Raw genomic sequence first — 17,946 nt, forward strand, 5'->3', positions numbered from 1 at the left:
TGGCACAGTCGATCACCACACACCTCTTGCAGACATGCACCGATGCATGTCAGTACTGGCACCCTGTGTGTTTGTGTGTGTGTTGTATGGTGCATATGTTCACATCCACATTCACTACAACTCCCATTGGCATACTGAAGCATGCTGTTCCCATACCCTTTGCCCATACAACATCCGTACGACCCATGTGGTGCATGTGATACCTGCACAGTGATGTATTGTGGCAATCCCAGTACTGATGAGTTGTAATCCTGGCCCTGCCAGGTGTGTCAATGTGTGTGCGTAACTGTGAGAGTGTGGCTGTGTTGACACTGACACCTGTTCATGTGGACAGGCATGCATACATCACCTACCGTATCGCTACCATATTCTTGTTGCAGATGTCACTCACCATCACATATATGTTCTGACAGCTCCACAACAGGTAACCCATGTGGCGCATCCAATAACTGCATAGAATTGTGATAGCACAACATAGTCATCAGGGATTTGATACCCTGTGCTGGTATGTTTGTGACACAAACATGCTTAAGTTTTACTCTCTCACCCCTCCCTGACTTGTCTTTGCCTCTGTCTGCCTCTCCCACTCCCTCTCTGGTGGATGTGTAGATCTAAACCTGCTTTGTTTAGGCAACGGCATGTGTATTTTAAGTGATACTCGTGATCAGCTGATAGCCTCTGCACGAATTGCAACCCTCCCCTAGCTGATTGCATGTGGAACAGCTGTGGTAACATTCCCATAGCCAATTGCATGGAAACACACTCCAATATCTAGGAACATCATGCTGGTGTTGGACCTTTTCATTCACTGTGAGCAGGAACTAGATCTGTTGTTTGGCAAACAGCATCTCAGATGGATTGTGGATTTACCTCTAACAACATACACTGTGGAAATAGGGCAACACACAGGAGGGGGATGTGCCTAACCTGACTACAGACTGTAAGTGCTGCTATACTGCATTTGGAGCAATGATGGTTTAACAGTGTGTGTGTGGATATGGGTGTCCTACATGTCTCAATACCTGCCATGTCAGTCCCATGTTTATGAGAAATCCCCATCTGCAAGGTCATCTGCAGACTGGGCATTGTGTTGTGCCTTTATATCTATCTTTGGACTGCAGAAGGTAGTGTGAGGATTGCAGTCTGTAGATGGTGAAAGCTGTGACAGTTACTGAGTACATATCCCTCATAGGACATATGTTGCAACAAACCCTGTTACAATGGTAAATGTATGAGGCTATCACAGCAACATGTCAATATTGGCCCTGTGTATGTGCTTCCAGCCACAACTCTGTCAACCTTTGTACATATGTCATGCATGAAGAGATGCATATGTGCTGTACAGCATAATTAGTATCATATCTGATAAGCTGGTGAGATATCAGACTGCTACACATGTTATGTACAGTAGGGGTTATATTTGATGAAATAACCTGGACATGCTGTTGTTGTTTGTACAGTAGCAAAGTCTGTGTACTTATGGTGAATATCGACAGTGTGTGCATTGTTAATACGTACCTTGGCTTGTGTACAGACTATGGTAGTTGTCATCATGCTACATCCCACCCTATCTGATGTTACATGCTGCTCCATTTTATGTTACTGCATTGGTGTACATGTTTGTAGGGCCATACACACACATGTCCCATACCACAGTCAGCCATCGACCAAACTGTGTAGTGGCCCAATATATGTAGGGTTAATGTGTGAGTGGCACATATGAGTATGGTGTTGAATAGATAGCTTGCCATATGTGGCTGTGTTCTCATTGGTTGTGGTTATGCACTTTCACACAGGTGTATCTTACCCTGTGCTGTGATATGCCTGTACAGCCTGCTATATATGCAGGAACATGTGCATTCCCCCATAGTAGATGTACGCCAGTGTTGAGCCAGTCTGCCTGTAGCCTGCACAGTGCATTGTTACATGCTTAGCAGCTTAGTGCACTTACCCAGTGAGATGTCATGTGCAGATACTTGCCAGATGTACTGCTGCCGGGCCTCCATTAACAGTCATGTATGTCAGATAGAGCAGTGGGATGCTGTACATATGTATGTCAATATCTAGTAGGTATGTATGTGGCCATGGCACCTCTGTACCAGTGGTTATTACATGTCCGGCCAGACAAGGGTGTTTGAATGCATAACCTATGGGGGCAGATGTATACCAGTTGTTATGTGTTATACCCATCTACATGGCTGTTAACATACATATTTTCAGGCATAGTACACATGTTTTGCACTAAGGGGTGCTGTGTTTATTTCTGGACTGTACAGATTGTGTCAGAATGTCCACACATATTGGCCAATGTCACTGCTGCAGTCAACAGGGGCCGTACGTGCTAGCAGCGGTACTTTACTATGATGTCCTTAGGATGTCTGTCGGCAGTCAATGGCACACATGTGGAAAGCCGATGTGACCTCCCACACACACCATGTCTGTGAAGACAATCACAATTACAGTAGCAATAGTATATAGAACTGTGATAGTACACAAATAAAGGTTTTCCATTTCTGCAGACCTGTGTGTGGTGTTTTTTCCTATACCCTCTCTGTGGGTATATGTTGCAGGCAAAGATTGTCATTTGTATGGGTGGCCCATACAGTGTCCAGTTGTTCAGGTGTGAACTGTAGGCATAGTGGCTGTTCCATATTTTGTGCACCTTCTACATATGTATCTTACTGTACATATCTCTGCGTGTGTATGTGTATTTACATGTATATCTATATATATGTAATTATATATATATATATATATATATATATATATGTATATGTATATCTGTATCTGCAGATATGTGTCTGTGTATATGTGGATCCCCTACCATTCACCAAAATGCCACAACGCCGACACACAAATCACCGACACCAAAAGACCGACAACACAGATGACCGACAAGGCGAGAACCCGACGGACTCGGTAAGTGTGCGATGGAGTGAGGGATTTAATGTTAGGGAGCGGACAGGTAAGTGTGCGATAGTGAGGGACTGTAGTTTTAGGGGCGGGTTAAGTGAGTTAGGGTTAGGGTGTGGGTAGGATATGTGCGATAGTGACGGACTATGTGTTTAAGGGTGGGTTAAGTGAGTTAGGGTTAGGGTGCAGGTAGGGTATGTGTGCGATAGTGACGGACTGTGGGTTTAGGGGTGGGTTAAGTGAGTCAGGGTTAGGGTGCGGGTAGGGTAAGTGTGCGGTTGTGTCGGACCTTAGGGTTAGGGTTTGGGTTAAGGTTAGTGCATATATGGTTGTGTGTATTGTCGGTATTGTGTGTTGTCGGTCTTTTGGTGTCGGTGATTTGTGTGTCGGCGTTGTGGCGTTTTGGTGAATGGTAGGGGATCTGTATATGTATCCTGGGGATGCTGATAGCTTCCACATTTTACAATTCCTATGGGAGCCAGACTGCACTGCATGATATGTTACCAATACCAGCCTGACATCATACAGGTGAGATGTAGTACTGTTAACATCTTGTGCCCATGTCATGTCAGGTCGTGGTTATGGGATCTGAAAAACTTGGTAGTGTATTGCAGGGTGGACGTGTTTGGCTGTGGTGGGGGGGTATGCCTATTCGTACAAGGCGTATATTGTTTGGGGCCTCTCAACCCCATTATTGGTGCATGTGGACATATCTGTTTTTGTTAATCTATCATTGCTATCTACAGATGTATGGCCACATATATCTATATATATATATATATATATATATATATATATATATATATATATATATGTATATATATCAGCTTACATATGTATGACTATGTCCATATATACCTAGATAGCTATATATCTGCGTACTTATATATATCTTGCTGTGTATATGTAGACATATAGGTGCATATATATTGCATATATATTTGTCAATATAGGCATTTGCATGTAGATATGCTCGTATATATATATATATATATATATATATATATATATGTAAATATTTCTAAATATACACACACATATATATATATATATATATATATATATATATATATATATATATATATATATATATATATATATATATCTACATATATAATATATAGATATGTTGCATCTGTTTAGCTATTAATATATTTACACACACACATACATCTAGATGTTGGTATACATTCTCTGTACTGTTGCATGACTGGGCTGGATGATATGTTTCTGAAAACATCAGATTTATGTATATCTGTTATGGCTTAGTGGGAAATCACTTTGTGTATTGTGTGCAGGGTCCTGGGTTTTACCCTTGTAGAGGCTGTTTATTTTGTTGCTGGGCAGAACAAGGGCCGTTGGCTACAGACTAAGGCACTTTTAAGCAGTCGTAAGCGGGTTTGCGTGACGGTCAGCACTGCTAACTTCCGGTCACAGTTTCTTACTGTCAGTTAGCTTCTAAATTGCTTATCTTGTGTAGGCAGTGCTTACCCCTGTGCAAACAGGCTTAAATCCACTTACTGCTGCTTAGAAGTGCTTACTTCTGCTTATCTCCATGCTAATTTCTTTAAAAGAAAAGAAAAAGGGGTTGAAAGGAAAGTGGTGAAAAAGAGGCACAAAGAGGGAAAGACAGTAGGGAAAATAGCCAGGGATGTGCAGGAAGGGTGTAGGGAAGGTCCATAGCTGCCCATTTCTTCTACAACAACAGCTGTGCATATACACTGAATTTGGAGGTAGATTTGCACACTCAAGCCCCTGGTAGGGGGTGAGGATAATGATAATTCATTCTGATGGCAAATAGACCAGATTACATGTGTCCAGTGGACACGTGTGTAAAATGGACAGCTATGTATGGGGTGATCTTTTTTTGTGGGTACAGATTGCCCTTTTTTTTTTTCTTTCAGGTGAGAGTGGGATGATGGGGGGGATGGTAGGTATATTTGGGGAGGGAGATTGGGTAGGTTAACAGACAAGACAAACAAGACGCATACAGGGGCTGTATATGACACATGTGAGGGGTAAACCCTTTGGACGGGGAGGCGTGTTTGGAAGTCACAAGCACATGAGCCCTCAAAGGGAAACAGTGGACTGAGGTCCCCACCCATGGGCAGTCACAACTGTACCTTCACTGCACCAAGTGTGGCTTTGCTGGGGGCTGGGTAGGAGGTGCAGGCTCACCCTCTAATTGCACCATGCAGCCCTCAAGCTAGTGTAGCCAGTCTCAAATCTCCCTATCAAGCTCCCTATGCAGCATGGCCCGGACCTGATGGAAGGTGACAGGTACCTCTCTGCCCCCGCTCCCAGGGGGGCCAAGCCCCATCCCCTGTGACGGTTCCACCCAAAGGTATTGCAGGACCAACGGAGAAGGAGGTCACAGGGTGGACCCCAGATGTGCTGGTGCCCAATGCCATGGCCAGCTCAGGTGGGACAGGTGGGTTCACTGGGAATGGCCTTTCCATACGAGCTATGGTGTTGCAGTTTTAAGAACGATATGGGTTAGTAATAGTCAACAGCATTCAGGTTTAGTTATAACAGCATGCTTAGAAGGCACAAGATTTACAACAGTTGCAAAGCAAGCAGAACACATGCATATATGGGGTGACAGTGGCAACTACAACAGCATGCAGGTTTCATTGATGGAAACAGGCCACCAGTATGGGGGCATTTTAACATGGCACATGCAGAAAACTGAATGTGAATATTTGTAAACCAATAGGACATATGTCCCAACAAAATAATGGAGTGTGCATGTACCTATTGAGGTGTGTAATTGGGTTATTGTTGCACATATGGTGGGGGTGAGAGAGAGAGGTCAATTAACAAATAATATATTCCTGTAGTTTTCACAACTTTCTTAGTCACTGCAGTGATCTGTCCCTTACATGTATTATTACACTACCCAATGGCCTTACTTTGTACAATGGTATGTTTGTAGATTGGTATATACGTGGACTGTGTCTTACGTATAGTCTACACTTCTTACCTGTTATAGCTGTTGAGAAAATCATTGTTAACAGTACCTGACAAATTCTGCACATACTCCCAGATTCCATGCTTGTGGACAAGTATATGAGTGAACTGTGTTGTAACTACAGTCTACACCTCTTACCTGTTATAGCTGTGAGGAAAATCATTGTTAACACTACCTGGCAGATACTATGCATACTCCCAGATTCCATGCTTGTGGACAAGTATATCAGTGAACTGTGTTGTTCCTACAGTCTACACCTCTTACCTGTTATATCTGTGGAGAAATCTTTGTTAACACTACCTGACAATTACTACACATACTCCCAGATTCCATGTTGATGTTATGCACATACCTAACAGTCCGTTATTGAACACACTCTGGTCAAGGCTTGACAGAATGCAGGTGTTAATGTGACATATTTTTGGAATAGCTGTCATACACTTTGGGTGAGATGCTACAATGACAGGTTTGTTTCCATATACATTCTCTTTTTATGTTCAGGTCTGACTATTCATTATATGTCAGTATAAGCTGCCTACATTTCTTGGATCATCACAGTTATTTGTCAGGGGAACAGGTTACTGGGCAGCAGATTTGGGCCCATTATCTGGACATGCTGGACAGATCAGAACAGCTGAGGGGTATGACTATGCATACAATTTACTACCTGAACATTGTGCCACAGTCTGTAGAGTTGATGGTTATGATTATGCTTACAGCATACTATTGGAACATTCTAGCAAAGTATGTACAGTTGTTGGGTCTAATTCTGCATACAGCTTTCTAGCTGAACATTCTTGCAAACTCTATACAGTTGTGGGGTATGATTATGCATACAACTTACTACTACTCCCGGGATTCAACCCCCTGCTGTGTGTGGTAAAAATATTACAGCTGACATCACAGTACACTGTGCTATCAGGGAAGTGGTGTAAAAGCATTCCAATGTTTTCTACATCTCCCTTAGTTGTTCTATATGACTGACCTCTTGGGACTTCCAACATTGTTATACTGAACTTCCTACACATTTTAACTGCGTTCAACATTGTGGATAAAACTGCTTAATACAACAGTACTATTTATAGAATGCAACACTACAACAACATATGACAGCAGAATGTACACAAGCACTCCAGGGGTTATACTTTCATTCACAAGATATTACACCTTTATTTCCACACAACCTATATGACAGTCTTCTTGCCGTATTGTCTGGTTTATTCAGTACATCCCATACACAATATATTTTTATACTGCTACAACACTTTCCAGAACTGTTATATTTATTTGTTATGACAGTACATGCAGGGATATTACTAACCTGCCTCGCAACACAGCCTTTGCAGCGTAGCAGCATGGGCTTGCAGGTTCGCAGCCCACTCATCTGCAGCTGTCAGAGAAATACAGTGATATTTAGCCATTACCTATCCATAGTATACACAAGCTAGGCAATCATTATCTAAGTAGTAGAATGGGTACTTACTCAGTGCTGAGGCATCAGCCATCTGCCTTGCTTCTTGGATCCACTGGTCCAAGAGATCACCCCTCCACTACTTCAGGTCAGCATGGTGATGCCTGACCTGCTCACCAGTCTGGTGGATATCAGTGGTACTGGTGAGGTCACAGGCAAGACTGTCCCAGTACTCCACTTTATAGTGAGAGCCCTGGTACTGGCCCTGCAGTAGTCTCCCCTCATGGTGTTTTACCAGGAACCATACCATGAATCTGGACTCCTGGGTGCCCCAGTGCTGTGCTCTAAATCGAGGGCCTTCCCCAACTCCAGCCATTCCGCCTACAGTAGGGAACTGCAACCAGGTATGGGAATTATTGGCACCTATGGGGTTTGAATACACCTGATTTCCTGCATTTTCCCATAATTGGACGGTTTTGAAAAGGCTAAGCTATGGGCACACCTGCTTACCTATTGTTGGCATTGATTAAAGGGGGTATACCACTGGGTAGATTGAGTTAGCCAGCCTACACATTGCTTATACCATGTAGGCTGACCTATGCAATGCTTAGTGTTGCTTAATATCTAATTAGCATTATATGTTCTTTTTGGCATTGATTTATTATTTGTTACATGTTATATCTGTGTCTGATATCTGTGATTCCTGTGTCTGTACGCTGTATGGGGTCCTGGTGACTTCAATACTTTATTACAATAACATCTCACATCTGGCCTTACTGCAGTACTCCATTTCACAAATTTATGTTAGGTAGTAGGTTATACAGCATCACACAGTACATTGATTCATTTCACATATTCAGTTTAATTTTCCTATGGTGTGGATTTATTTGTTGACACCTCAGTCTTATAGGTTCATAGGTAGGTACTAGGCTATCTGCCCGAGGGCATTTATAAGCCTAGCCAGAGTGTGTCGACTTTCGCCACCCCATTGATGAATTAATTTATCGTCTGTCAAGCAGAGCCAATGAAGGGATCCCAAGGGTGTATTTTCTGTTACTCATCCACTCGTCAAGGTTTCTCTTAAAGAGTGTTAGTGTGTAATTTGGAATTTTCTTTCAAAGCATGGGGAGTCTCTCTGACAAGAATCTATCCCTCCAGCATGTTCTATTTATTGTTGTGGTGAGGTTTAGCTCACTAGAGCGCGTGGCTTGCAGTGACTTGGATTTCTTTAGGTGGATCATGTCCATCAATTCTGAGTTGGACATGGCTTTGTAAGTCAGGCAGAGATCACCTCTGAGTAAGCGATATGCTACTGAGTACAGCCATAGTTTTTTCAGTCGGACTGCATAGGACATATGTTTGAGGCCAGTAATCCTCTTGGTGAGGTACTTTTGTGGTGTTTCCAGCTGTTGGAAGTGTCTTGTGAGGTACATCCCAAATGGGGCATTGTACTCTATTATGGGTCTAATGAGTGTCGAGTAGAGGGGTGCTATAACCTCTTTATTTCTAAATGTGAACCCTTTAGTAATTAGATGGGCCACATAGAAGGGTTTCCTAACTACTCTGGCAATATGATTGTCAAAGGAGAGATTACTATCTACCTGGGTCCCCAGATCTCTTATTAACTCTTCTGTATTCTGTGATGGCTTAGTGGTTAACTACTGTGACTGTAGTGTACAGGGTCCTGGGTTCGAGCCTTGCAGAGGCTGTTTATATTTTTTGCTGGGCAGAACAAGGGCCGTGGCTATAGAGTGATTAAGGTACTTTTAAGCAGTTGTAAGTGGGTTTGTGTGGGTTTGCATGATGGTAAGTACTGCTAATTTCCGGTTACACTTTCTGCTACACAGTTAGCTTCCAAATTGCTTAATCTGTGTAAGCAGTGCTTACCCTCATGCAGACGCACTTAAACACATTTACTACTGCTTACATATGCTTACTACTGCTTACTTGTGCTTAAACCTGTCTGATAGTGTCTTATTCATTATGACACTGACACTTCACATGTGCATTTCCTGCAGTACTCTAGTTCATAAATAGGTGTTACTTAGTGGGTTTTGCAACAACAATATTGGTTATTACATGCTTTGCCATGTAAAATAGACTGTGCTGCAGTGGTACTCGAACCAGGAATGCCTGCTCATTAGGCAGATGCTCTGCCCACTACACTATTGCGGTGCTGCTTCATTTGAATATATCTTCCATAATTTCATACCCATGATTCCTCCCCACCGAGCTCCACGTACACAGCAACCATCCATTCTCCGGTTGCTAGCCCAGCCATACCACACCTCCACACATTGCCCTCTCTCCACGTCTCAGTACTCCTCCAGTTTACTGTCTTGACCCAAGCTTCTTCTGGCTCTTCATGCATTTAGTCCACGTATGTACAAGCCTTGCCTTGTTCATTTTTTGAGACACGTGTAAACATCAGTTTAACTCACAATTTTTGGTTCGTCCCACAAAGGACGGACCTGTTTTTGTGTCAAGAATGGACTTAGTTGGTCTACACTGTTTCTCCCACTGGTAGCATCCTGCCAGGAGTTTGAGAAGCAGAGGTTTGCTCACACACCTGCCCAGCCTCATCTCCCGGTTTCGTGGAACTGACGTCCCAGGTTTGACGTTCTGAGCATGCCCACACACCCCCTCGACGTGTACCATTTTTTTTTTTTTTTTGCAAGACTACCGTTCTCACATTAAGATTGAGCAGGCACTGTTTTGGTAATTTACATAAACTGCTCGAAATACTGTACAAGTGGTTGCTCATATTAATGTAACATGTCTGTCTGAAGGGGTTTTGATATTACATAAGACGACAGCGCTAAGTAATACAGGGGTTGCTCATATTCTCCTTTTCATTCATTTTTAATGCTTTGTTGTCACAAAGTTTGTTCTTTATATATATATATATATATATATATATATATATATATATGTATATGTGTGTGTGTGTGTGTGTGTGTATATATATATATATATATATATATATGTGTGTGTGTGTGTGTGTGTGTGTGTGTATATATATATATATATATATATATATATATATATATATATATATATATATATATGTATATGTGTGTGTGTGTATATATATATCTATATATATATATATATATATATATATATATATATATATATATATATATATATATGTATATATATATTTGTACATACACACACACATACATCTATATTATTACATACATTTCCTATACTGTTGAATGACTGTGCTGGATGATATGTTTGTGATAAGATCAGATATATGTGTATCTGCCATGGCTTAGTGATAAATCACTTTGCCTATAGTGTGTAGGGTCCAGGGTTTGCAACTTGGAAGTGTTGATAATTTTGCTGCTGGGCAGGACAAGAGCTGTTGGATACAGAGTGACTAAGACACTTTTAAGCAATTGTAAGCTGGTTTGCACGAGGGTAAGCAATGCTAATCTCCGGGTGCATATGCTTACAGACAGTTAGTTTAGATCTTGCTTAACCTGTGTGCGCATTGCTTACCCCAGCGCAAATGGGCTTAAACCAGCTTGCTAGTGCTTAAATATGCTTACTACCTCTTACTACCGCTTACTAGTGCTACATTTTAGACAGTAATAGTATAATGGTTCTTGGGGAGATAGGTGATTTCGAAAATGTATGGAGTTATCATTCAGTACACAGTTTACCTTCCATTTGTATCTGTGATACTTTGAGGCACATGTGATTATCTGTGGACTTTGCAACATTATGACACTGACACCTCACATCTGCCTTAAATACAGTACTGCAATTCATAGGTTCTTGGACTTTGTCAATGTAGATGATCTGGAACAGTTAGTCAGCACACCCATAGGAGACTTAAATGTCCTGGACATAGTACTCACTAACAAGGGAGATGATTGCACTCCCACATATGATGTCCTCCCTGGTAAGATCATACCATAAATCAGTCTTGTTTGATGATACCCCATCAAGCTCAAAAATGCTTAAAAATTTTTCAAAGGCAAATTACTTCCTACTAAATGATGGTATAAGATATTTCAAAGCCCCCTTGAATGCAGATAACATTGACTCCTATGCAGAGTTATACACCAATGTATAACAACTTAAGCAGTTGTATAGAATTGGCTTTACCTGACCAGATTAAAACCAGGGCTTGCTGAAAAAACAAGCCACCCTGGTGTATCCCTAGTATAAACAGGACACCCAACAAGAGAAAGAAACTGATATGCAAGAACAAGAGGGAACTGGCTCAGCTGAGGAAGAAATCCCTGCCTAGCTTAAACAAACAAACTGGAGATCTTGTCAAGTTCTCCAGAGGACCAGAGCTAATTATGAAGTAAAAATAACTTCCCTAGCTAAGGATAATCACAAGGCATTTTTTAACTACATCTGAAATCTAAAAGGGAATACCTAGCTATGCGCTGAACTGGTTGTGGATAGCACCAAAATAGAAAAGAACACAGTTACGTAAAATCACCAGATTTATTGCAAGAAAGCTTTCGGGTTTCCCCTTCCTCAGTGCTATGATAAGACTATTTCAGTTTACATTTACATAATGAGAAAGTAATTAATCATATGACACAGCCAACCAAGGGCATAGATGAGGGAAAGACAGTGGATGCCACCTATCTTGAACTAGGGAAGGCATTTGACACTATCCCCCACTCGGGTATTATACTGAAACTCTCCCATTTGGGAATTAACCCCTACATTACCAGATGGGTAGCTAACTGGCTCACACACAGGACACATACTGACAAAGTGGGTGACTTCACCTCTAGCAAAAGACCAGTCACCAGTGTCATACTACAGGGTTCTATGGTGGGCCCCTTACCATTCAGAATTTATTTCTCAGAAGTCCAGGTAAACTTGGACGACTTGTGGCTGATGAATTTTGCTAATGATTGCAAGTTGGGAGCAATCATTGAGTCTCACAACAATGTTAATATACTGTAGACAGAGTTAATGCAGACAAATGACTGGTGACAAAGTAACGGATTCAAACTAAATGCAAAAAAAAGCATTATTATTCCCTTTGGAAATGTTGACATCCCAGCTAATTACATTATAGACAGCACACCCCTAAGTGTAAACTGAGTGGTACGTGATCTGGGTACTCAGGTTGATAGCATTCTGAGCTTTGACTATCACATATCCACAGTAGTAAGGAAATCCTTCTATGTGGTACATCTTATTAGTAAAGGCATCTAGATCTAAGTATGTTATAATTGCATTATACTCAGCCCTCATAAGACCAATAATTGAGTACAATGCTCCCTTTTGCTTGTACCTTACCAGACGCCTTCAACAAGTGGAGAGATCACAGAGGTTTCTCAGCAAAACATTACAGAGTGACTGAAATCCCTGTCATTGTATCCTGTTTTCTACAGGTTGCTAAGGAGTGACCTGTGCCGGGCTTACAGAGCAGTCTTTGACCTGGCACTGACGGAAATGCTGCACATTCGTAAATCAAACTGCATGAGGGTCACTTGTTCCAGGGATCTTAACCCAGCCTCTGACATGAACAGGTCATGTTGGGCATATACATACATCTCTCAAAGACTGCCACTTCTCTGGAACAAGCTTCCAATTCACATGAAACAGAGCCCCTCCTTCACCTTCTTCAAACACAACCTAGATTAATGGATGGGTGACCACAAATTCATTCTTGGGGTGGTGTGCATGTCCCTCCTGGATAGAGGAAGTCAGTATTAACTACCATAGACTCTTACCTCTGTGAACTTCACTCACCTAACCACTGACAATTGGGGCAACTCGGGACAAATATGGCTAGGCTTGTAAGGGCTCTAGGGTCAATATCCTAGTAACTTTCTATGAACCTTTGAACCTTTGACAATGACCTCTCTGTGGTGGTTAAAAATCCTATTTCCTTGCACAGCTTATCCTTTATGGTATCTTCTCCAGGTCCCAAAAAATTATATTAACACTTATGAAGCCCCCCCCCCCCCATTGAATATAAAGCACTGTTTGGTGTGTATATTGCTAAGCACCTAAACCAGCATGAGTGATGTCAATATCTCCTCACCAAAAAATCTTTAGGTCTTAGTACCCTTAGCTACTCTCATACACTAAAAGCCCTGTACCTCTCTAGTCAATCTTATACTCACTTCGGAGGTGTGATCTTTCCTTAGCTTTCATTGCTATGAATGATCTAATTCCTTCACCTAAACAGAACCAATGGTACAGCAAATACCTGTACTATAGACTTAAACCTATACCAACACCTCAACAACACCAGACTGTGTGACAGCTGATGTTACTTGTCAAGCAGAGCACTTCACTAGCAACTTTTAAAACAATTTTGGAAGACTTCATAGGTGATGGCAAAATTTCACTGGGATATGTGGAGAAAGTATACATAATGGAGGACACTGTTAGTCTCTGACCAATGTTGATGTTTCTGTTTTCGATGTAGAGTGGTATATGTATGTGTGTGTGTGTGTGTGTGTGTGTGTGTGTGTGTGTGTGTGCACGCGCGCGCTTGTGTGTGCGTGTGTGTGTGTATATATATATATATATATATATATATATATATATATATATATTATATTTATATATATATATATATATATATATATATATATATATATATATATATATATATATATATATATATATATATTTATATATATATATATATATATATATATATATATATATATACAACATGCAATATATACATACACACATATATACAAGCAGAAATTTACCATATGAGATATAGTTCTCTGCAGATCATTAGCAATCTCAGAAAATGTTTGCCTAACAGAACTATACTCTGAATTTAATAAAAATTTCCTGAGGAGCATAGGAAAGCAAAGTTACTTTTTTGAAACTGGAATGAATGCATAGCATTTAAATTAAACAGCTCTGAATAATCATTCACTTATAGGTTCATAGGTGTGCACTAGGCTAATGGCCCTGGAGCCTTTATAAGCCTAGCCCATAGGATTACCCTGGCATCGTGCCACCTGACCTTAGTTCCTCGTGCCTCTGTCGAGTAAAGCCACTGGAGTGATCCCAGTGGTGAATTTTCTATTTCCCATCCACTCATCAAGATTTCTCTTGAAGAGGGCCAGTAAGGTGCTCTGCTTGACAAGCATGGGAAGTGTATTCCTTATCATGGGCGGTCTCTGGGTTATGAACCTGTCCCCCCAGCATGTTCTGTTGATTGTGGTAATGAGGTTGAGGTCTCTGGACCGATTGGTGCGGAGGGTTTGGGATTTCCATAGATGTAGCATTTCTAACAGAGCTGAGTCAGACACGGCTTTGTAAGTCAAGCAGAGATCACCTCTAAGTAGGTGTTATGAGACAGAGAATAGTTGGAGTTTTTTGAGTCTGTCCATATAGGACAAGTGTTTAATGCCTAGGATCCTCTTTGTGAGGTACTTTTGTGGTCTCTCCAGTTGTTGCAGGTGTCCAGCGAGTTACATGCCAAATGGGCCATTGTACTCAAGGAAATATTAGGAAGAAATATTTCTAAGCACTGTAGATGAAGACTGAGGATGAGGTATCAGTGACCATACTTGTAACTTGTAAAAGTAACCATAATACAGAAAGTCATTAAGCTGTATTCACAAGATATGAGATCAGTTTCTTGAACTAATAGGCTGGTTGATAAGTACCATTTAAATAGATTGTTGCATATTCAGAAGCATTGCTATGTAGCTATGTGTTATAATTTAAGGAGATAGAATACATTTGTGGTCTGGTTGGCTACTGCCTAAGAGAAGAGGACAGATAGCCATTTGAGGGGAATGCACTACTATCCTGCTGTTATATAAAGGACCATGGTTGTTGTTGTTGTTGTCTTTCGGCTTTTCCTGGTTAGGGGTTGCCACAGCAGAACTCCTGTCCGCTAATGATTGGCAGTAGATTTTCACGAACGCCGAGGTGCCAGCTCGACGTTCAACCTTCAGCGAAGGCACGCCCATTTACGCATGTCTTTTGAATGCCCACCCAACCGCGGGGAGGACATGCAGACTCCACACAGAAGGCACTCCTTGCACTCCAGCCGAGAATCGAACGGGAGAACCTCTTGCTGTGAGGCAACAATGCTACCACTGCACCACCGCAGCTATGACATATAAAGGACCATGGTGACAAGCCAGTATCTAATTTGCATCTTTAAAGTAACATCACTATTATTTTGATGATAACACTCTTCTGTGTGGAAATTATTTCTATGGCTGTAATACTTTAAATAGAAATTAGTAATTCTTGTGGAGAAGTCATAGTATTAGACCTTTCTCTGCTCTTTTCTTATAATCATCTGCAAATCATCTTAAGGACTGTGTGTTTCGTTTAGTTAATTTGGGTGCCAGTGCTACACATTTTACTAGAGCAGAACCTGATACATTTGAATGATGCACTGGAACCTAATACTTTTGAACATTCTATGTGTAAGCACATTCCAGGATGCTGCTGGCTGGATTGGCAGTATATTGTAGTTTATCACCCAGTATTTATTGCCTGTTATTCACGAGAATATTTTTTCTATATTATTTTTTATATCACAGGCATGACCGGCGGACATGAAGCACCGGCTTCGCATAGTGTTACTGGAGTTGTCGTCTTCATCGTAATTGTCATTCTAGCCAGCACTGGTGGAGCTGCATATTACTACTACAGAAGAAGGCAGAAGCCTTTTACAAATGAAGATAATTTTGACAACTCGCTCTACTTCAATTCTGAGAGTCTAGGTGAAGCTGGAGACAAACGGGTTCTTGTGGCCAGTATTGAACAGAATGAACATGCCACAGTTTAATCTACCAGGAGTCTGAATTTCTGTCAGAGACTATGCAAATTGTTTAATGCACTACATTGCCAAGCTCTTTCGGCCTCCTTCACTTTGTACCTCTCTACTGGATTTATGATTACCATGCAACTGCACTAGCATTTTGCCGTTCTGTTTCCCCCTCTAAGTATTAGAGAATTCAGAACTGATCATACAGGAATTATTGACTGAACTAAGCAAAAACCTGAATTCATGTTTTATTAAAATTATTGTAGATATTTTGAAGACTTGAGTGTATTTTGTAATAAAATTCTGAGTGTTTGAAATTTTAAAAGCAGTTCTGCATTATATAACAACTAATACTATAACTTGGAAGTATATATTACTTTTGACAATGTAGCATGTTTTCTATTTTATTTGGTTACTGCAGTCACTTATATTTCCAAATAGTCCCCAGTTTTCAGGGTAATGTTGCTGTTTTGTGCTGAGGTCCTGATTGTGATCAAGACAACCAGGGATTTACTAGTGATTCTGAGCAGCAGAGGACTTGACAAGGGCAGGTTGTACAAGTGAGGAGTTGATGTCTGCTCATGCATCCAGTGGGAGTGAGACAGACCAAACCACTGTGCTGCCATCACCTAGTAGAGGTTAGGGATAATGGTAGTCACCAGATCGTCCAGGGACATGCAGATGGTACTGCAGAGCTATTCAATTACATGGTGGCTCTTAGTGCACAAATACTGAAGGCTTGTGCAAGCATGGACATAGCAGGCTCTTCTGTGGGGAGAATGTGTACATCAGCCACTGGTGGAGTAGTCTCCTATAAACAAAAATGCCTGAACCAGTCATATAAAACAAACATTCATCTATTGCCTCTGAGGGGAAGAAATGGGCCACTGGACTGACACTCCTGGAGGGAATAAATGGACTGATTGGGCAACTGGAAAGAGACTAGAAGGCCAAGGCACAATTTGGGGCAGAAAAAAGACAACTTGCATACAGTAAGTAAATCCCCAGATACATTCATTTTCTGATAATGTGTAATAATACAAATGCTTTACTCTGGAAATTTCCGATGGAATAGTTTTGATTTTTAAAAACTGTCCCTGATTTTGGACCTTTATCCTGAATCGTTTATCTTTTTTTAACTTTGTCTGTAATTTCTGAGGTAAAAAGTTGAGAGAAATGCACTTAAACTACCTTCCAAGATTTAGTAAGCAGAGACACTCTTCGTGCTCATCATATTGACCACTGCTGCAGTAGCCTAAGCTATATGGGTTATATCCTTGCTAAGGATATAACAGCTGGCCAGCTTCCAAAAGCTTCAGGGCTCATTCCAGGCACCCAAACTGTCAAGCAGGTCAAGCTGAGCTGACTAAAAGACAATTTTTTGTGCAAAGCTTTACTGCCGCAGAAGTGTATAGGTTCATAGGTGTTTACTAGGCTAACAACCACAAGGGCCTTTTTAAGCATAGCCATGTATCCCAAATCTTTGACAAGTTCTGATACCCTTGATAATTGTAAACATGGGCCTGGGAGATGAACAATTTACAGGTTACCTGTGTCAATTAGAGACATAAGTGCCAAACCAGGGATGAATTCAGGTATGCTTCTCTGAGGCTTTCGATGATCAGTGTTTGGGTTGTGCTTTCCTTTGCTGGGCAGATAGGTTCCCTTTGGGGGGAAAAAACTTCCATTTTCTTAATTTTGTTAATGTTTTATAACTTTCCTGAGGAAAGTAATTTTAAAGCTGGAAGTGTTGTTTTAATAGACTATCTCAAGACTATAATGAACTTTTAAATGGATCACCCGTTTTTTCCTGTCATTTTAAAAATAGTGTAAGGTAACTAAAAACATTTTTTTCTGAGCAGAAACTGTGTTTATTTTTCTTTGTTGGGACAG

General features: G+C 41.0%; 1 protein-coding gene across 2 annotated transcripts in view; it reads left to right on the plus strand.

Annotated features, from left to right (window-relative positions):
- Nucleotides 1–16,373, plus strand: part of MRC1 (mannose receptor C-type 1) — a 1,874,292-nt gene extending 1,857,919 nt beyond the window's left edge. For both annotated transcript variants that reach the window (XM_044064625.1, XM_044064626.1), the window contains one exon: nt 15,827–16,373. In XM_044064625.1, the coding sequence (XP_043920560.1) occupies nt 15,827–16,074 (248 nt within the window). In that variant the 3' untranslated portion in view covers nt 16,075–16,373. The remainder of the gene's footprint in view (nt 1–15,826) is intronic.
- Nucleotides 16,374–17,946: the final 1,573 nt, after the last annotated feature.

The sequence above is a fragment of the Protopterus annectens genome, chromosome 3.part0, assembly GCF_019279795.1.
Source record: "Protopterus annectens isolate FY-2018-M chromosome 3.part0, PAN1.0, whole genome shotgun sequence".
NCBI lineage: Eukaryota > Metazoa > Chordata > Ceratodontiformes > Protopteridae > Protopterus > Protopterus annectens.